The following is a 20,974-nucleotide window of genomic DNA, read 5'->3' on the forward strand; positions in this document are numbered from 1 at the left end:
ATAACCTCCTGATAAAGCCGACGAAAAATACTTCTTCTAACGCTTCTGAGTGAATTTGGTCAAATTTAGAAAAAATCAGCTTCTCATAGGATAATATAGGGGGTTTCCTGTTTTACCACAAAATGACTCCTCTCGGTAAAGAAGTTTCGCCGGGAAGGCAGGAAAATTTCTGAAAGATACAAAAAATCACAATTTTTTAAGCAACAGTGTGGCAGCAAACCGGTTTATTCCGAAATCCAATCTTCATATAACGGGGATCATCCGCCTGAGGACCAAGTATATATACTACACATACTTCCGTAGTTGAATATCGACATAAATACCGTTATAAATGAATCAATCGTCGAACGAGCCTTGTCCTTTTCTTTATGCAGTCTTCCATAAAAAAATCTATAAGAGCATTAATTTCGAGCAATGAACTGATTAATAAATAATAATCGTAGAGAATGAGTTGCTTAACGGAGAATTTGACTTTTATTAAACGAGAAAGAAATTCTGAATACGACTGTAGTCTATAGGGACATGAAAAGGGGGGAGGGTGAGTATGGATGGTTAGTCGGAGAGTCACAAGATGGCGACATAGGAGACTTTGGAGATTTTACTTTCAACTTTCGGACAAAAGAGAAGAGGGAGAGAACGACTGGCTTCCTCCGGACAAAAAAGGATGGGAGAGGATGGTGCGCGCGGCTTGTGTTAGAATCGCAAAGGTAAAATGGAGGGGCCAGGGGCGCCCAATCTAAACCGATAACGAACCAGCTGTAGCAGTGCCGTCGTATGACGTTTACGTGGAGGTGCGTGGAATCCGTATCCGGGAAAGTTTCACGTTTCCATGCAAAGGATATCACGAAGAAATAAGTGTCCTTGTATAATCAGGAGACTGTAGAGTCTCGCACCAAGTAGTAAAATATGTAATTGAATTACGCACATAGATATATGTTTACACACATTGTGGCAAATCATAAAAGTTAATAAAGAAAGGGAGATTGTGATTGTATTCTTGTATCTCTCGTCCTGATAAGGGAAGTACATTAAATGAGTTAAATGGGATACAGATATAAACATGCCATGACCTCGGTAGATGACAACCAGGATGTCTCGAAAATTTCGAGCTTATTGATAATCTGGCGCGTAGAGTGATCCGATGTTTCGGTCTAGCCGGTTCCATTAAGTTTACGAGTGCACCTGTGCATGTGTGTGTGCTTGTGGCTTGTGAGTGGTGTGTGAAAATAAGGATACCAAAGGATATCACTCGATTACAATGACTACTAGGGAGCTTTACGTCAAGGTAGAATACAAATATCTTTTTCGGCGCATTCCAAAAACGTTCCAATTCCCACTCGTCATTTCGTTGTTTTCATTTTCACGTAGCCAATCGATATTTCGCGCCTGCTAACCTAAATTCTGGATTACCGTGTGGCCCACTACTCCCGGACTGGGTCGGCGGGAATGATACGCCCGCCGGAAATGGGACAACTCGATTTCGCTATAGCGAAAGAACTTGCGCAGTAAGGGATTGACAAACGACGATAAATCTTATTCTATTACTGTCACGATCCAAATTCTAAATTATCTATGTGAGAATCACCTCTGCGAAATACCTACTGGCGCGAATCTCATCCAAAGCATCCATTGCAACCTTGATCTAAACTTTTTACAAAATATTTTATACCTAGCTCTGTACTAATTAAAAATAACAAATTGAATGGACAAACTCTCGCTGATATAATGAGTGTTCCAGCATCACGAATAACCTAGAAAAACCGTTCGCGAAACGGTCAAATTTCTGCGCTGTAGTTCAATTTTAGATTCTGCGCATAAATGTGACGGCTCTATAAACCTTTTTCGTTTATTTTGAAGCAGATTTTATTGTAATTATCCGTAATCACTTGGAACGAGAGCAAATGAGATTATACATTTTTTTAAAGGAATATACCTATATTATAGAGAAAATGTAAGCTAGTTGTTGCTCTTTTATGTTTGAAAGCCTAACAAAACTCGCATGAGATTGATTTTCTCTCAAGATGCACGGGTTGGTGGGTGAAACACAAAGGTGACACAAGAAGGTTCGATTTCTCCAGTGGAGATTCCCATTGATCCGAAAGCATTTGAGCATCTGGCAAAAGCATCGTATCTAATTTTTTATATCTTCAAGGAAAAGAATGATTCGTAAAATGGAACTATTTTGTTTCCAAGAAACGATTTGCAGAAATTTCTTATATTTTGCTATATTTCAAAGAAATTTCGATTTCTCGTCATGTATCGTTAATTAAATTAAGCGAAACTCTGTGGAGTGTTTTGATCGAACAATGTGACTCGTTCGCACGAGTAATTTGTAAATTGTGAAATTTGTATTGTAGCGTTGAGAAAGTCGGAAGTGTTGCGAGAAAATGTGTAATACGAGCGTGGTTGATCCTAACAGAGTTTGACTTGCGTCACAATAGGGTCAGGGAAGTTTGGGGGGCTCATCGTGGTATCCTACGAGATTCTCCGGAGTCTTTACATATTACTAGATCCCCTTTAAGGTTAACTTTCTATATTACTACCTGATTCGTAACTCTGATCAGGTGAACGCGTAGTTCCTCTAAGTTAATTTGAGATTCTATCATTCCAAGATCTGTACCAACGATAAATAATTTAATTAATACAAATATAGCAACGCTAACCAGAAGACGCATCGGTGTCTTGCGCCAGAGAGTCATAAAGGCAAGCTAGATCGATTGAGTCTGAAGATTGCCAAACGTTCGTCCTACATAAATCTTGTTCTTACAAAAATCAATATGGCGGCTGCAATAAGAAAAGATACGAAATATCAAGATAAGTAATTTCTTATCAAGACTGGTCTGAAAATAACGCTATGATATTAATTTATGGACGGTCGGTTATGTAAAACGCTAATAAGCAGTATACCTATCGGTACGAAGCTCTATCTATAGAAATGAAAATGTGTGTTACGGTCAACACAAGGTCTAACGGACTTGTAGGGTTATTTGTTTTTCCATTGAATTTCTGACATCAGGCTTTTTCAAGAGGCTACGTTTAACAAGACGAATCACCTTTTGCCAACAATTTCATTCCAAATACGTTATACTGTACTACTGTAGTACTATTACCAACGTGAAACTATCTTTACTCGGGAAGCTCTTGAAGTGCGGGGAGAACGACCTACTGGATGGAAGCGTTTTATACTTTCTTTTGTTTGGCGGAAGAGCTGCGCGAGGTGGCCGAATAAAGCAAAATATCTCAAAGTAATATAAAGTCTCAAACGGGAGAATCGCGCTGCGTTATCCCGAAAAGGAATATTGCCATCTCACTCTCGTGACTGTTATTGAAAGAGAGAAGGAAAGAAAAAACGCAAACTAAAGGCATAAAAATAGCAGAGCGAAATAAGGTTAACCGAAGAAAGGAAACTAAATTGGTGAAAGGAATGATCGATATTATGCTGAAGTTTTGCAATTGAGCTGGGCTTATCAATTCTTTTTTTGGCTTGTTGTGGTCGTAATAACACGTGTGAATATCTCATATGTGTATAAGTAAGGTTATCCTCGTTCGAAGGAGAGAGAGAGAGAACTGTGTTGCTCTCGCACGATTGGCCGTGGAACGTGATCGGCAGAGTCGCTTATGGCCAACTAGATCCCTTTCTCTCCCCATAGAAAAACAAAAACTCTCAAGATAGGTCATTCTCCTCTCTCGTGCCCTGTTCATCCAGCCCCAAGAGGATTCCTCCACAGGAATTCGACTCACTGAAATACGTTTTATGCACAGCAGAATTTATCTCCCATCTCATATATTACTAACACTACTCCTACAATAATAATGCTTAACCCTTGATACAGGGGCTTGCACATATACTTATACATTGAAATGCAAAAGATTAATACATTATCCGAATAAAAATTCGTGCATCAAAAGGTTAAAGACGACATTGCTGGTCGTGAAAAGCGTTTAGTCCTTTTGAAACAGCTTTAAAAATCAAGCATGTCAAGAAAATTATATTTTCGATGTCTCGATCACGTGTAGTTTACTTTTTATACGAGACGCGAGACTCCACCACTACGTCTCCTCCTGATCCACACTTGAGAAAAATTGCAATTTCTATTCTCCGGATTTATTTCTGCAATCTCCGTTAAATATTTATGCGGCGTTTAAGTTTCGCACAACCGTTGACGTTTTTCTAGTCATGAGAATTACAAGCATAAAATTGTGAATGGTTCGCGATATCTATCTGGTAGTCGTTGACGTAATTATCACACAAGTACAAAGTGATATTATAGTATTGAGGTTGCGCAAAATCGTTGTGGGAGTTTCGCGCATAATTTATCAATTTTCCTCGCTTCTGGTGAAGGAAACATTTAATGCTAGAAAAAGAAACGAGCGAATAAATTGGATGAAGAAAATAGCGAGACAGAATAACTTTTGAGCTGTAAAAACATAAATTAGTAGACGCCTTAAAGGTATTTTTTTATAAATAGGAAAAATGACCAAGCTTTTTGCTCCTCAGACTCGCCAGCATCTTTTTAAAAAGAATTATTGATCCTTTTCGGTGACCGTAGAGAAGGATAGGAGAACGCGTATGGAGAACTTGACCCCGTTAGGTTGAAATGCGGGTTATATGCAATCCGCGTATAACGTGAAATATATCATTACAGTATACCTACTATATAGCGTTCGTGCAACGATCGATTTTGCTGCGCTTAGAAAAGCTTCAACCACAGCTTACACGAAGCTTAACAGGTCCATCTGCTTTATTTAATAAACACCACGTATTTTTCTCAAATAAATATATTTTTCACTTAAATTTTTTCCCGCCATCTTGTTTGTAACATTCGAAACTACAACGAGCCGATTCCTCGTTTTCCATCGATTCGACTCCTAAGATTTAAATGTAAATGTATTATTTCGTTTGAAGGAGAGATGTAGGGCCCCGGGTATCCTAACCTCTGAAACTATTTCCACGCTTCAGGTTTTGCACTATAATGCATAAGTGGATTAAAAGGCTCGGATTGCAGATCGCTGTTGTTCAAGCTTCCTGCTTCGCAGCCATCTTTCATTTTTGTTTGCGAAATAGGTAAAGCTGTTTGCAACCGAAGCCTAATTATTTCCCAACAACTGAATCAGTTCCGATGACTCACGAGTGGGATGGTCTCATCCTGATAAGATTATTATACTCCCACTTTTCAACTACGATTGCACGTTTATCTAATTAAACTGCGATTAAAAATAATTGAGATTTTTCCAGGTTGAAAATGTTTCATGACAAAAATTGGAAAGCCAGATGTAAGAAATGGAATAAAAAGAGACAGCTGGTTATTGGAGCAAACTAGATAAAACTACAATACGTGACAATTTATAAAACTCCCATGAAGCATGAATTTCTAACGTCAAGTGCTTCGGTATTGTTGAAAAGGAAAAGAGCACGAGTGTTTAACGAATAGTCGATACGGAATAAACTCGATGTACCGTTAGATTCCCATAGGAATTCTTCTCCACGACTCGTGATTGGACTTGGTGTTGTTCGTTGCTTCGAAGAACCCCGCTTTTAATGTATTTCGTATCTCGAGTCGAATCATAAAAAAGTTTGTTTACATTATCGTCAACTCTTCTATTTAATTCCGATATTCGATACAACGTTTGGTAAACTATCACACACAATCTACACAAAGAAGCTACTCGGAAACGACGAGCGAGCGAGTTCATTGTTTACTTTTTTTTCTTCACTTTTCGCGAAAAGTGCGAGTCAGTAAAAGACGTGGAATTTTTTGCAGCGAAATATAAAGACAGCCACGTAAACAAAACTCGGGCTGTGTCAAGAGAGACATCCACAGCTGTATTTTCTTTGAAACGGACGAGGAGGAAAGGTGACAGAAGCCGTAGATCGGTGGTTGTTGAGCATAACAAATAAAATACAAGTGCTGGGGGTTCCACGTAGCATCGACACTCCTCTCCCACCCTATCCTCCCTTGCTTCCAATAATTTATCAAACTATTTCGAGTATTTAAGAAAATAGAAGAAAAGATTCCATGTATTTTAGCCAGTTTATCCATAAATTAGCACTCGAGCACAAACTTTATTCAGAATTTTCAAAGTTGCGCTCGACTTGGTATATTTTCCGCCACCCCCGCACGATGGAGGAATTCCGTCGTGGGAACCGTGAGAGTGATACTTTTTGTTTTATTCCGCGTGCACGAGTGACTCGTGATAATGACTACAGTTGCTCGACCGCAGATATAACGTAGAAAGCATGGGAACCAATCTCTGGCCATTCCACCTCCGCGAGAATGCCTCAGCGCCTTGGAAATACCGATAAATAAAGCCATAAGTTGCTGCTAAATCCCTCCGCGAGTCACTGGCTTCGCCGTTAATGCGAAAATTAATTAACGCGATTCACGAATGAAAGGCTGGCGCAAAAAGGAAAATTTAAACTCGATTTTTAGAAAAACCCAGCGTATTTTCTTTCTTTGTTGAGAGAAAGGAACGAAATCTAAATAATTATGATTGAAATGAGGGAAATAAAAAGTTGAATGACGCAATTGGAAATTGGACAGATTTTGTTGGGAGGCTTAGATTAATCCAATTTCTATTATCTTTCGCTCGATCTTCCCAGTAAGCTATTGTTTACAGTCTCACTTTCCTCGATCAGCGAGATAATGCATAATGCTCGCTTCCACTCGCGTTACGTTGACTGATCGCACTTGCATAATCAATGAAAACTTTCGCCGAACGTGATCTTCGCGCAAACCGATGATTGATTCCAAGTCGAGAAAAAAATGCTGTCTTTCTCTGTTTACAAATTCTTGCTGCAGCGATTAAGGTAAACAATGATGAAATTCGGATCGAGCGCGAATGTTTCCGTACAATTTTGCAGAGCGGGCCACTGAAAAGAGCAAAATAATAACAAAGAAGAAATCTGTCTGTACGTTTTACCAAGAACAAGCATAAACAATTCAGAAATAAAGGCAAACATTTTTGTCGACCATCGCGGAGAGTTTAAGGAATACAAAGGTCAAGTTAATGACCGATGTAATTGAATCTTTGTTTTTTTCTCTATTTTTTGAGGTCAAGACTCGGAAATTCTTTGGTCATCGGTCACGCCGAGTTGCACGGGTGGCAATTCGTCGTTTCTACTTTGTTAGAGCGCGAAAGTCTATTGAGTATTATCAGGGAACCGTTAAACCAGCTCTCGAACTCTTGTTCGTGACTCTCTTACCTTCCAGTATGCTCAAGTGTACATATATATGTATATACAGAACATGACGTATATACCTGGAAAATGTCAAGTATAGACAACGCGAGTTATTAAGACACGCAGAAACCGCAAAGGGACATTTGAGAAGCAGTAAACCACCCGCCATTACTTTCCACAATTACTTGTAAATTCTGATCTGATAAATGTTGACCAAACTCTGGATTATTTACAGCCAGTTCTAGGAAAATTATTCAAGTTACACCAGATAGCAAAATGTACCTCGTAGCATAATAAATATTCGGCCAAATTGCTCTGGCACCATTTTCTGTCCCCCCCCCCCCCCCTCCTCCTTTTTTTGCTTTCTCCCTCCTACCTCTTCACTCCCATGTTAAGTTTTAAATTGCACACTTTACACGAGTTTCCATATAAATATTCACTCGAAAGTGAGAGTGGATTTCGACCAGACGCCGTTTTACTTTAACAATGAACATCTCGTATGATTTACGAATATAGCAATGATAATGAAACCGCAGGACGACTATGGCGAGCGTGCTGTTACATATTAATAGCGTTTTACCTCATGATTAACAAATTAATGAAACGGACGCTTTAAGACCAGCACGGCCAATTAAACGCACTTAGAAAGCAATGAAAACTACTACGAACCCCTTTGTTGCGGACTCTCAACCGTGTCGAAATTTACACAATCCTTTATTTCCTAGCTTCAATCAATTTCCATGAAATCCTCGGTTCTCCAGTTTTCTGCTAAAGCAACCGGAAAATTCGGGGTTCTACAACGTCGGAAATTCGGAGCTTTAGAAAATTATGAAGAATTCCTTCCGAAATTCTTTGGACAAATTTGAAAAGAATATATCGTATAACTTGAGGAAGAAGAAAAAAAATTATTGCTAATATATATTATATGACATAAAATTGCTGCTATGAATAACTCCTTATCTTTCTCCATTAATTTTCCTCTTATCACACTCATTTAATGTTGACTTATTATTCCAAGTAACAGCTGATACTTTATTGTTGGTATATAGGAATTAGTATAATGAAAGTAAATTTTGTTTTTTTTTTCATAATAGCAAATGTGTAAAATAGGTATTTGTGATTTCAGGACAGCAGGGTGTGGGTGCCTCATCCAGACAAAATCTGGCAGAGCGCCGTTCTACTGGAGGATTACAAGTTGAATCAGCCAACGTTGAAGGTTTTCACCGAGGAAAGCAGAGAAACCAGATGTTTGGACATCAAATCTGATTCGGATCTTCCACCACTGAGAAACCCGGATATCCTGATTGGGGAGAACAATCTGACGTCACTGTCGTTCCTCCACGAGCCAGCCGTTCTCTACAACCTACAAATTAGGTTTCAACGACACTGCATTTACACGTACTGTGGAATCGTCCTGGTCGCTTTCAATCCTTACAACGAATTACCCATTTATGGAAATGACACTATTTGGGCCTACCGAGGCCAAGCCATGGGTGACTTGGAGCCACACATCTTCGCTGTGGCTGAGGAAGCCTACACGAAGCTCGAAAGGTTTCTTATTATTCTTATTTCAACCCTAGAAAATTTTGATGCTGCGGAAAAATTAATCTCACCGATGACAACAAATTTCAGGGAAGGCCATGATCAGTCCATTATAGTCTCAGGCGAATCTGGCGCCGGCAAAACGGTCTCTGCCAAATATGCCATGCGATATTTTGCAACCGTCGGTGGTTCCGCTACCGAGACCCAAGTGGAGAAAAAGGTCCTGGCATCCTCGCCCATCATGGAAGCAATTGGTAACGCCAAGACCACCAGGAACGATAATTCTTCAAGATTTGGCAAATTTATTCAGATCCACTTCAACAAGAACTACAATATCACTGGTGCCAGTATGAGAACCTATCTACTGGAGAAATCCAGAGTCGTTTTTCAGGTATTGATAAAATTTGAGTTTTGTGATTTTTTAAACGTATATTTTGTGTCGGACGTAGTATTAAACTTATGTCATTGTTTTAGGCCAACGAGGAAAGGAATTATCACATATTCTATCAAATGTGCTCTGCGGTGGATAGGTTTCCACATTTGCACTTGAGCTACCAGGATGAGTTTCATTATTTGAACCAAGGGAACAATCCACAGATTGATGGGGTCGACGATCTAGAGTATTTCGATGAGACAATCAGCGCTTTAACCATGCTGGGCTTCACCTCCAAACAACAGGATGACATGTTACGAATTTTAGCTGCCATATTACATCTTGGAAACGTTAACATCTGCACTTATCAGACCAGTGGAAACGACGTTGATACTGAAGCTAGTTATATATCGGTAAATCACGTAGCTTTGTTAAGATATTGTTCAATGGTACAGTATTGGACTTGTTGATAGTTACTGTAAAAATGTAACAAGTAAACTTTTCTCTTATGCTAACTTGTTACATTTGGGCAATAAGTCTATTTTAAGTAAGCATGGATGATGACAATTCAAAGTTTTTATTTACAATTTTCAGCCAAGTGATAAACATCTGCTAATAATCTCAGAATTGTTAGGGACGGATGTAAATATTATGAGAAAATGGCTGTGCCATAGGAAGATAGTATCAACGCATGAAGTTTTTCTCAAACCGATGAACGTGGATCAGGCTATTGGAGCCCGAGATGCTTTGGCTAAGCACATTTATGCAGAGCTCTTCAATTGGATAGTATCCGGAATTAATGCTTCCCTGCAATCACAAGTGAAGGCCCAATACTTCATCGGGGTCCTCGACATCTACGGTTTCGAGACCTTCGAGATCAATTCCTTCGAGCAGTTCTGTATTAATTACGCCAATGAAAAGTTGCAGCAACAATTCAATCAACACGTCTTCAAATTGGAACAAGAGGAATACTTGAAGGAAGAGATAGAATGGACTTTTATCGATTTTTACGATAATCAACCTTGTATAGATCTCATAGAGACCAAACTGGGCATCCTCGACTTGCTAGACGAAGAGTGTCGGGTAAATAAAAAATTAGATAAAATACCGAAGCGAGCGATTACTTGATTGTTTAACTTAGCCTTTGATTGTCTTAGATGCCCAAAGGCTCGGATAGCTCATGGGCTGAGAAATTGTATGCAAAATGTACGAAATCCAAGCACTTCGAAAAGCCAAGATTCGGCACTTCCGCTTTTCTCATTATTCATTTTGCTGATCGTGTTCAATACGAAACGGTGGGCTTCCTGGAAAAGAACAGAGATACTGTGATAGAGGAACAGATCGATGTACTGAGGTCCAGCGAAGTAAGTTTATCAATTAATTGATCCATTAATTAACTAATATTAAAAAGTGGGAGAAATGTTAATCTTTCTTTTTTATTCAGAATAAATTATTGAAAAAGTTATTCCGTGAAGAAGAAACTAAGCTCGTAGTGCCAAATGCAAGGATTAAGGTATCTGCTCAAAAGCCGGTACAAAGTAATCCAAAGCAGAATAAGAAAACGGTAAGAGGAACCAGTGATTTCCCGCTTTTCCCATTCAAAATAACCAACCTCGTAGAACTTCATTCTATATTCTTCTTTTTTTTTTAATCTGTCAAACTTTAAAAAATGATAAATTTGTTGTGATCTGTAGAAAAAAAAAATTAAAAAAAATAATGCGTTTCTTCTATAATAATAAATTGATCGAGTTAATTAGAAAGAATGGACTTTTTAAAAAATCTTAATTTTTGGCAGGTCGGTTCTCAATTCCGAGACTCTCTCAATATGCTAATGTCAACCTTGAACGAAACTACGCCACATTACGTAAGATGCATCAAACCGAACGATACAAAAGAATCCTTCGAGTATAACCCAATTCGGGCGGTGCAGCAATTACGAGCTTGTGGAGTACTCGAGACCATCAGGATCTCCGCCGCGGGCTTCCCGAGTCAACGCACTTATGCAGATTTCTTCCAGAGATTTAGGAGTCTCTGCAAGTTCAAGGACATTAATAGAAATGATCTCAAAGAGACGTGTCGTCGAATATTGCAAAGGTCATTTACGAATCTATCCTATCTGATATAACAGTGGGCCATGCGAAAAGTAAAATATATTCAAATGAGTCTCATCACCCATATGTTGTACAATTGTTTTTTATATTTTTTCAAGTCCACTGTTATTATTATTGATAGCTTATTTGTGGTTTAGAATAAAGTTTGACTTGCGAATGTTTGTATCACAGATATCTCAACGATGAAGACAAATATAAATTTGGTAAGACAAAAGTGCTGTTCCGAGCAGGCCAAGTAGCTTACCTGGAGAAACTGCGAGGAGAAAAGCAAAGAGATGCATGTATAATGATGCAGAAAATGGTGCGCGGTTTTATCTGCCGCAAAAGATATCAGAAGATTCGTAAGGCAGCTCTGGGCCTACAGAAACATGGCAGAGGTTACATAGCCAGAAAGAAAGCGCAAGCCATCAGGAGAGAAAGGGCTGCTGTGAAGATTCAGGCGAGAGTGAAGGGTTGGCTGCAAAGGAAGCAATTCCTGCAGATCAGAAAAGCTATTTTAGGCATCCAGACTTACAGCAGGGGGAAGATGGCTCGCGAGAGGTTCGCTGCTATGAGGGATACCGCAGCGGTCATTGTTATTCAAAGATTTGCCAGAGGCTACCTTGTCAGAAGTGCTTGCAAGAAGAAGCTCAGAAACATCATCATCGTTCAGTCCTGTATCAGAAAATACCTGGCCAAACGAGTGTTTAAGAGACTGAAGGCCGAAGCGAGGAGCGTCGAGCACGTGAAATCCCTGAACAAAGGCCTCGAGATGAAGATCATTACTCTTCAACAAAAGATCAATGAAATGGTAAAACCGGAAGCATTTCGATGTTATTATTATATTATTTTCCATTTGGTTTTAGATGTTTGCCCAAATTGCTGGAATTAATTATTATTTTTTCTCTTCGTTGTATACTAACTATTCGCGTCATCGATGATGTCCTTCCAGGCAAAGGAAAGTCAGCACTTGAAAATTGTTCAAAATGAAGTTTTTGAGTTGAAAGCCAAGCTGGAAGGATATAAGTCGGTCGATGCTGAGAATAAAAGATTGGCAGCACTCGTCAAGGAGAAGGAGAAAATTGTGGAGCAAATGAAGGAGGTTATTGTTAAAGAGAAGGAAGAGAAATTGGATCTCTTACATGTTAGTACAGCTGTTTTATTAATTTGTTCCTTCGTCGCTTCTCCTATTCTTCCTTCTTTTAAATAACCGATTGCTTTTTACAGGATAAAGAAAAGAGCATGTCCAAGAAAACAATGGAAATTAAGAGGCTACAGGAAGAAACCGAGAAGGTCAAAAAAGAACTGTCTATGGCAAATGAAAAATTGAGAACCAATTTAAGAGGAGCTGATGAAAATCTGAGGCACAGATTGGAGCAAGAAAAAGAAATATTGCTCCTTGATCAGGATCAGGATCGCGGAGCCTATCAGCGTCTACTAAAGGATTATCACGATCTGGAACAGCATGCGGAAATGTTGGAGCAAAAACTAGTTGCAGCTCTGCAAGCACCTGGACATTCTCGGTCCTTGAGCAATGCATCTAGCGGAAGTGGACAAGTAACCACTACTGAACTTCCTCAGGATGATGCTAATATTGTAATTATTTTTTTTTTAATTCTAAGTAATTTTTGCTAAAAAATGTCTAACGACCATTCATTTGAAAATTTTCTCACTTTCAAGGACTTTGGTTATGGCTCTGTAAGGTCTACTGCTTCTTCGTCAACACCGTACTCACGCGTGGAGACGATAGACTGGAACCAGCAACGTACTGATAGTCCACCTGATCGAGAAGTCCAATCTACGAATGGACCAACACATGCACCAGTAGACATTGGCCTTGTCTTAAAATTGCAGCAAAAATTGAAAGATTTGGAAAAAGAAAATGGAAGATTAAATCGACTCGTGGAAAATCTAGAAAAAGATAGTCCCGAGGATAGTTCGAGAACACAGGACAGTTTTAGGGTGATTAATAATTTATCAAATATTTTACCTTTAATAAAAAAAGCTATGATTAAATTCTCTACTCACATCGAATATTTATTAGCTTCAAGAACTAGAAATGGAGAATGCTCAGCTGAAGAAGGATTTAGGATCGCTAAGGAAAACAGTGATTGAGGCAGATTCCACGGCAGCGAAACAAAATATTATGGGTAAATTCATGTCTCGTCTATTTTTATATATTATTAATCATTTTGTGGACTTTTTTTTATCATTGTTTCTTTTTAGCACAAAATAAATAACATTATAAACCACGCTCACATGTCTTTCTGCTTTTTTTTCTCTCGCTTTTCTTTACTATTCATTTCTAACCATGCTTTTACATCATTCATTTCCAAAATCTCTTGAATTGACTTTTCCTAAACAAGTTAATTCGTCTTGGCTGAATTTTAAATGGAAAAATGCTGATTTTAAACATATTTTATCGTTGATAAATTGAATGAAAAATCAGAGGATTTGGTGGATCTAAATTACTTGTTTTACATATACATTACATTTTTCGTAGCACAATTCGATGCATTACAAGAAGAGCTAGAAAGGAGGAGAGAGGAATGCATTCAGCTTCACAGTGTTCTGGCAGATCATACTAGAAGAATAAAAAATATGGGTTCCAATTATGGTAAAGATGTGGATATTATCAATGAAGATGGCGAATTGGTGTTAGCCTTTGAAGCACAGAAGAAGATCAATAGGTAAATAATCCAGCTAATCGAAAAAAAATTATAATACTGTTGCTAAATTAGAGTCTAGTCTAATCATGATTTGTCCTTTATGCGTGCACGTCCATATTCAGTAGTCTTAAAAAGAGAAAGGCATCCAGAGAGTGAGTTCAGTAGATGTTGTTACCTTGATGTTCCAATTTTTTTTTATTCTTCATCCCTTAGAAATATATTTTTTTTCTTCATTCTAGATTTCTAATCAATTTAAAATTGTAACTATTAAGATGATATATGATACATTTTTTGTTGTGTTGTTTTTTAAGACAATTGGAAGATGAACTGCAAACCAAGCAGAACAACTGGAATGCCCAGAAAGATGAATGGCGGGCTGAAATCGATAGACTGATGGACGAAGTTCAAAGACAACAGAAATTGTTGTCCATCGACTTGAGCAAATCTCCTCAATCTCAAACCGAAGCTTATATGCAGTACGAAATCACTAGATTAACATCTGAAAATCTGGTATGCAATTGAAAAATATAATTGTCCATGCATATACAGATCATACAATATATTCTTTTATTAAATGAATATTCACTGAATAGGATCTGCAAGAGAAATACGACGGGGCAGCTGAGGACTGCCGTAAATTAAGGAAACAACTGAAGCTGCTGGCGAAACGATTGAGAGATGCTGGCTGTGAGTAATTCTTTATCAGAAATTTTGTTGATTGAATTATACGAAAATATTAATAATGCTCGAATAAAAGAAGTAATTGTTAGGAAAGCTTAGTATTGAATACAAGTATTTGCTTTTATTGCTTGCATAGACGAGGGAGAAGATACTAAGGAATTTAAGGAATATAAGGATCGCCCTGTGTATATAGTTAAGGGTGGCGGTGAGTGTATGGTCTGTGTGTGACCAATATTCGTTGTTTACACACTTTTTGATCCATCCAAAGACCAAAACTCACTTTGACTGAATATTGTTTTTACTTCACGTTTACACTTACCCTCAGCTTGGCATAAACTATTTTTCTTTGTTTTATATACTACTTTTATAAAATTAATTAGTTTTCACTAATTGCCTTAATTCGACATTTTTTTATATAGTAATAGACAGCATGGAGTCATTCAATAATTCTTCCGGGGTGTCGTCAAATGATTCCACTGAAGGAAATTTGCCTCTTATCAGGAAAAAGGAAAGAGAATTCGAAGGAATGTTTGAATTCAAAAAGGAAGAAGTCACGATTGTGATTAGACATTTAGTCATAGGTAAAACTATTATTAAAATAGTTTAAATATGATTGTTTTAAAATTATATATTTCAATTTGTAAGGCATGATCTAAACATCAATTTTTTTTCAGAACTAAAGCCCAGAGTCGCAGTTACGTTGCTACCAGGGTTACCAGCATATATTTTGTTCATGTGTGTAAGGCACACAGATTATATAAACGATGACGATAAAGTGCGTTCTTTGCTCACGGGTTATTTGAATGCCGTAAAAAATGTGGTGAAAAAACGAGGTGATTTTGACTCAAGCGTTTTGTGGTTAAGCAATACGCTAAGGTTGCTGCACAACCTGAAGCAATATTCGGGAGACAAGCCTTTTCAGATAGGAAATACACCCAGACAAAATGAGCAATGTCTGAAGAACTTTGATCTCAGCGAGTATCGAGTCGTATTGGGCAATATTGCGCATTGGATATTTAACAATATTGTCACAAAGCTTAAAGAGCACATACAAGCTCTCACCGTACCAGCTTTACTAGAACACGAAGCTATCAGTGGACTCAATTCCAACAAATCAGGAAGACCAAGATCATCTTCGGTAGGCGAAGAGCCCGAATCGACCCAGCAGAAACTTGATAAACTTTTGGACGAGCTTAGTCAAGTACACAAAACTTTACAGTACCACGGAGTGGATCCTGAAATTATTGCTCAGCTCTTCAAACAATTGTTCTATTTCATGTGTGCCAGTGCATTGAACAACTTGCTGCTGAGAAATGAACTTTGTCATTGGACCAAAGGGATGCAGATTAGGTACAAATTTTAATCAATATTTTTCTTAGAATAACATTTGTACCGGATTCCCTCGATTTCTACGTAACTTTTATTTTGACAGCAAAAAAGATTCACTGAACGATAAATACTTTACTTACAGATATAATTTAAGTCACTTGGAGCAATGGAGTAGAGACAGGAATCTTGCATTGGCAGCCGATGCTCTTCAACCAATCATTCAAGCTGCTCAGTTATTACAAGCTAGAAAAACTGATGAGGATGTTGAATCAATCTGCGATATGTGCAATAAACTTACGGCAAATCAGATAGTTAAAATCTTAAATCTTTATACACCTGCTGATGATTACGAGACCAGAGTACCAGTTTCGTTCATCCGAAAAGTACAAGCCAAGTTGACTGAGCGTGGAGAAACTAACGAGCAGGTAAAGATTGTTTAATTTACATGATGATGAAAAGAAGTAACAGACTAATTTAATGTATTTTTTAGTTATTAATGGATCTCAAATACTCGTATACCATACGTTTCCCATTTAACCCATCGAACATCCGATTGGAAGACATTGAAATTCCAGACGTGTTGGACTTGCCGATGCTTAAGAAAGTGTGAAAAATTATACGAGTGATTAGCAACCCATATAATTCCAATTTACATAAGTTTTAGTCAATAACCGAATTTGCTTAGCCTATTTATTGGTTGATTTAGCGATGCAGAAATTATGTAGATTAGCTTGAATCGCATCCCAGAAAAGCCATCGTTATCACGTTTTATACACACACAACACATACACATACACATATATATAGTATAAAAATTGTATACATATTTAGAGTTTTTTTTACTCTTGGGTAATTGGTATTCCCAAATCCAGTATTTATATATGATTGGCACACCTTACCCCAAATTATGACGCAATTTATTAGAACATTTGTTTTCGATCGCGATTAATTGTTATCAGCACTTAAAAAGTAAGTGACGAACGAAGATAATTATGGTAGAAATTGTAAGCACTGGTCAGGAGAGTCAACTGCGATTTGATTGTTCATGTAAGAATCGTAAAAAGCCATCCATTGTTTTAAGACTCGTTTCATTGACTTCCATCGTTAACTTGGTAATCGTTTTAGTGGCCTTCGTCGAAAGAAAATATCTGCATTGCCATGTAGAGAAATTGTATTTTAATGTATTTATCGTGTAAAAATGAGAAAATTGAAGAGAGATATAAATATTGTGTTGTTGGGATAGATTGTATATTTTGTGATACGCTAAGAGCCGTTATGACTTTGGGTCTGTCGTGGATCCGGAAGAAGGCAAACCAGAGTGTGATATAGAGAAAATGATAAGAGAGAGAATTTAAGCAAGAGTGAGAAGCGAAAGAAAATTATAGATATGTTATTGTTATATTATAATTTACGAATATGTACAAATTACTGTAATCTGTGCCATTTTAGAGAAAAAATGGAAGTTGGACACACTGAAAATTCTATATAATATATTTTTGTTTTCGGTTTCAATATACAGCTCCTCATTTTTTCATGAAAGTACAATCTATTATTGTCCCGTTTTCCAAATAGAACCGGTTTCCATAAATGACTCGATGTGAAAAATCTATTTGTTCCTATAATAAATAACAAACGCAAGTAAAAAAGGGAAAACTATAAATTCTTCCTAATCATTTAGGCAATCGTGCGATTAAGCCAAGAATATGTAGCATTATACAAAAGTCTCGTATTTATTGATTCAATTAATAAAGCTTATATATATATATATATATATATATATATATATATACAAATGAATTAAACGATTCGAATAATTTTCACTATTATTTTATTACCAAATTAACATATATTATTCAAAGCGTTTAAAGTACGAATCGGACTTACGTAACATCAGTTAGAAATGTGAATAAAGCGTGAAAATAAGGATCCGTGGCATTTTTAATCAAAGATATCTTAAGTAATAATTTAAAAAATAGCAAAAGCTAAGAGTATGAAGTTCATTAGGCTTTATTCATGGGCATCGCTGGGTGACCGAATATCGTCGATTTTTAATACCATTTTCACCAATTGTGTAGCCAAGAGAATTTGCTGTTTTTTGCTCGTTAAAGTTTCAATGACATTCTGAACTTTCATGTCTGAAACAGAAATAATCATGAAATTGTTAATATTAAAAAGTAATTTTTTCGTTTAAATATCACTGATAATAAATACCTGCAGTTCCACGATTTAGGCAGTCAATGCCAAGTGCTGGATTCTTTTCAACTAACTGTCTCGCCTTGATTTCTGCAATAGTGTCCACTGAAGACAATCCAGAATTTTCTGCCAAGGCCATTGGAACTGCTTCGAGTGCTTCAGCGAATGCTCGGAAAGCATATTGCTCCAAAGTTCCGATCTTATCAGCCTTAGCTGCACATTCCAAGGAACAGGAAATTTCAGCTGCTCCACCTCCATAAATGATCTTTGAGTCCTTCACTACATTTCTCACTGTACAAAGTGCATCGTGAATGGCCCGTTTTGCTTCTTCAATAATCTATTAAAAATATTAATGTTTAAATAACTAAGAGAATGTTTTAAAAGAATTATTTTAAGTAACATTATTGAAAATTGATTGTAGCATTTCCAAATGAAGTCCAATTTTAAACTGAACGATTAGAATCAAAAATGCATTTTAATTTTGCAAGGTGTCTGGTCAGTTGGTGCATTAAATTGGCACGACTGGAATTCTCCTTGCACGTTATAGAATTCTTTTCACTTACCATTTTATTGCCACCTCTAATAAAGATTGTGACTGCTTTGGAGTTTTTGCACTCCTCAATGACCAACATCTTGTCTTTTGTAGTACCAAAAGATAATTCTCTTACAACACCAGCAAATCCAAGTTTATCTGGAGATAGCTCTTCGAAACGTGGAACGATGCGGCCACCAGTAGCAATGGCGATGAGCTAAAAATATTGATTATATCTTTAAGAAATTTTATTTGATACAGAGAATAAAAGCTAATTTCTGAAAAATTATAAGCCTTCAGCTCTCATAATCTTATGGTCATTGGAGCCACTGTAATCAACCAGTTATTTCACAAGTTATTATAAAGGAACAATGATATTTCTAAAAGTTAAAGAAAACTTAAGGAAACAATTTGGTCAATTAAATTAAGTTGCAAAATTACTAGTCTCTTACCCTCCTCTATTGCATTTTGTCATCATTAGGCATATTACAATTAAATTGCAATACAAACTTTGTTTATTAACTTACTTCAATTTCTGGTCCACCCACCCATCTCACTGCTGGCAGTTTATTTTGCAATAATAAATGGTTAGCTTCATCATCGAAACCCCATTGACATATTGCTAGAGTAGCTCCAGCTTCCTTTACCTTCTTTACCATTTCAATGAATTTTTCTTGTTCATATTCACGTAATGCTTTGTAATCTTCAACTGACTTAACATCCAGCTTATGCTTGGTTTTTGGTTTAGGTGGTTCAAATGGACAAGTTAAAATGGCTAATTTTACATTTTCCAACCTCTGAAATTTGTTGTAAATTAATTATACTGAGCTAAAAAAGCAAAATATTTTGTAATAATTTATCTACAACTTACCTTTGGCATCTGAGGATGGCTAAAATCTTTGTCAACAACCACACCTTTAACTAGCATGGTATCTTCAAGCCTACCACCAACTTTACCTTCAACTTTGATAAGCTCAAAGTTTACATCATTGTTTTCTTTATCTAGAACTGCTAACACAGCTTTAACTGCAATTTCTGCCATTTGTCTATGACACTTGTTAATGCTATAACATGAATAAAAAAACAATTAATATTATTAGAGAACAAAAAATTTAATTGTAAATTTATGCTTTTAAAGATAATTACATTTTAGAACCTAGAGTAGTTTTGGCTATTTCAATATAGGGCTCTAGGTTGGAGTCACTACCATGAAAGGTATCTGTAATTGTTTCCAAATGCTCAATGGCGCACTTTGCAGCTAATTCAAACCCATCAGCTATTCTTATTGGATGGATTCCTTTATCCAGCAATTGCTCAGCTTGTTCCATTAAAGCACCAGCTAGTACAACAACTCCAGTTGTACCATCCCCAATTTCATCATCTTGAGATTGAGAAAGTTGAACCATGAGTTTTGCAATCTCATGGTCAACATCCATATTTTTCAATATAGTAGCTCCATCATTTGTCACTGTGACATCACCATCACTGCTTACCATCAGCTTATCCAAGCCTTTGGGTCCCAGAGAGGTTCTGAGAATATTTGCCACATTGCGTGCAGCCAGAATATGAGACTAAAATTTAATAAAATTTTTTTTTTTAATCAGCACTTAGGTTTCGAAATAACTATGAAAATTAAACAAAGAAAAAATGTTTTAAATTTTCTATACGAAAAAATAATAGTATTTTCAAACACAAGAATCTTCATGCTTTCCATCCTTGTATGGTCAAAAAATGAGCACTCCATGAAATCATCAGTTTAAATTATTTGCCATATATTTTAAAATTCTTTTTGCCATAAAGTAATATAAAGCTTTTGCGTGTAATATTAAGCCCTAAGATATATATGTATATATATATAAGCAGATTTGAGAAAATGAAGTTGTAAATGAGAAAAATTGGAGCCGCCATTTGTACTATCACGTGGCGAACATAAATGAAACGTATATTTCAGTGAATTAAAGAATTTACATAAAAATAATTTGTGAAAAACTTATGTAACGTGGAAATATATCTGGCAGTTGAAATGAATTATTTAATAGATGTAAGATAATTATAGATTCGGACTTACCTTAATCGCATCTTGACCGGTCAGGCGTTTCTGCCTCTCCTGATCCCGCAGGATGATAAATGGCCGACCGTATTCATCAAAAGCCACGGTCCCGGGTAGGGTTGCCATCTGTCCTCTTTTCCCCCGACACTGACCTCTTTTATTGACCTTACGGGAGCGTCCGGGAGGATTTTTAAATCGTCCGAAAAAGTTATTTTTTTCTAACTCGTTATTATCCGTAAAAGACTGATCAATAAATATTATTGGAAAATCGGAGATGTGTCGTGACGAGCGGTCCGGGTGGGTCCGGGACTGGCTTCAGGCTTTACTCTCGGGTT

General features: G+C 37.0%; 2 protein-coding genes across 4 annotated transcripts; one reads left to right on the plus strand and one right to left on the minus strand.

Moving 5' to 3' along the window:
- The first annotated feature begins 688 nt into the window (after nt 1-688).
- On the plus strand, nt 689-17,376 carry didum (dilute class unconventional myosin). 3 transcript variants are annotated; one of them, XM_066732126.1, is made up of 22 exons: nt 689-1,285; nt 8,307-8,731; nt 8,813-9,113; nt 9,197-9,508; nt 9,690-10,178; nt 10,253-10,459; nt 10,540-10,659; nt 10,891-11,189; nt 11,378-11,996; nt 12,138-12,329; nt 12,413-12,781; nt 12,866-13,147; nt 13,230-13,335; nt 13,689-13,875; nt 13,977-14,006; nt 14,166-14,364; nt 14,448-14,541; nt 14,672-14,740; nt 14,955-15,116; nt 15,210-15,885; nt 16,007-16,289; nt 16,355-17,376. In XM_066732126.1, the coding sequence occupies exons 1-22, from the start codon at nt 1,259-1,261 to the stop codon at nt 16,472-16,474; spliced, it is 5,568 nt and encodes a 1,855-aa protein (XP_066588223.1). In that variant the 5' UTR covers nt 689-1,258; the 3' UTR covers nt 16,475-17,376. The 3 variants fall into 3 exon arrangements, with proteins under 3 accessions (XP_066588223.1, XP_066588224.1, XP_066588225.1); XM_066732127.1 differs by having other exon boundaries at nt 13,980-14,006; XM_066732128.1 differs by lacking the exon at nt 13,977-14,006.
- A 299-nt stretch (nt 17,377-17,675) lies between these two features.
- Nucleotides 17,676-20,943, minus strand: CCT5 (chaperonin containing TCP1 subunit 5). Its single transcript, XM_066732131.1, has 7 exons — nt 20,658-20,943; nt 19,736-20,160; nt 19,461-19,653; nt 19,117-19,386; nt 18,621-18,806; nt 18,076-18,394; nt 17,676-17,999 (listed from the first exon to the last, which is right to left on the minus strand). The coding sequence occupies exons 1-7, from the start codon at nt 20,763-20,765 to the stop codon at nt 17,872-17,874; spliced, it is 1,629 nt and encodes a 542-aa protein (XP_066588228.1). The 5' UTR covers nt 20,766-20,943; the 3' UTR covers nt 17,676-17,871.
- Nucleotides 20,944-20,974: the final 31 nt, after the last annotated feature.

This window comes from Prorops nasuta, unplaced genomic scaffold, assembly GCF_024137725.1.
Source record: "Prorops nasuta isolate Cenicafe-Biocafe unplaced genomic scaffold, Cenicafe_Pnas_1.2 PNAS00009, whole genome shotgun sequence".
Lineage (NCBI taxonomy): Eukaryota > Metazoa > Arthropoda > Insecta > Hymenoptera > Bethylidae > Prorops > Prorops nasuta.

Bases quoted from the DNA above. Each gene is read 5' to 3' on its own strand.
- didum (XM_066732126.1), top strand. From the start codon at position 1,259: ATGACTACTAGGGAGCTTTACGTCAAG. The intron at 12,330-12,412 runs GTTAGTACAGCT...TGCTTTTTACAG, and splicing joins AGAAATTGGATCTCTTACAT to GATAAAGAAAAGAGCATGTC. The intron at 15,117-15,209 runs GTAAAACTATTA...ATTTTTTTTCAG, and splicing joins GATTAGACATTTAGTCATAG to AACTAAAGCCCAGAGTCGCA.
- CCT5 (XM_066732131.1), bottom strand. From the start codon at position 20,765: ATGGCAACCCTACCCGGGACCGTGGCTTTTGATGAATACGGTCGGCCA. The intron at 19,654-19,735 runs GTAATTATCTTT...TTCATGTTATAG, and splicing joins ACTACTCTAGGTTCTAAAAT to CATTAACAAGTGTCATAGAC. The intron at 19,387-19,460 runs GTAAGTTGTAGA...AACAAATTTCAG, and splicing joins GCCATCCTCAGATGCCAAAG to AGGTTGGAAAATGTAAAATT.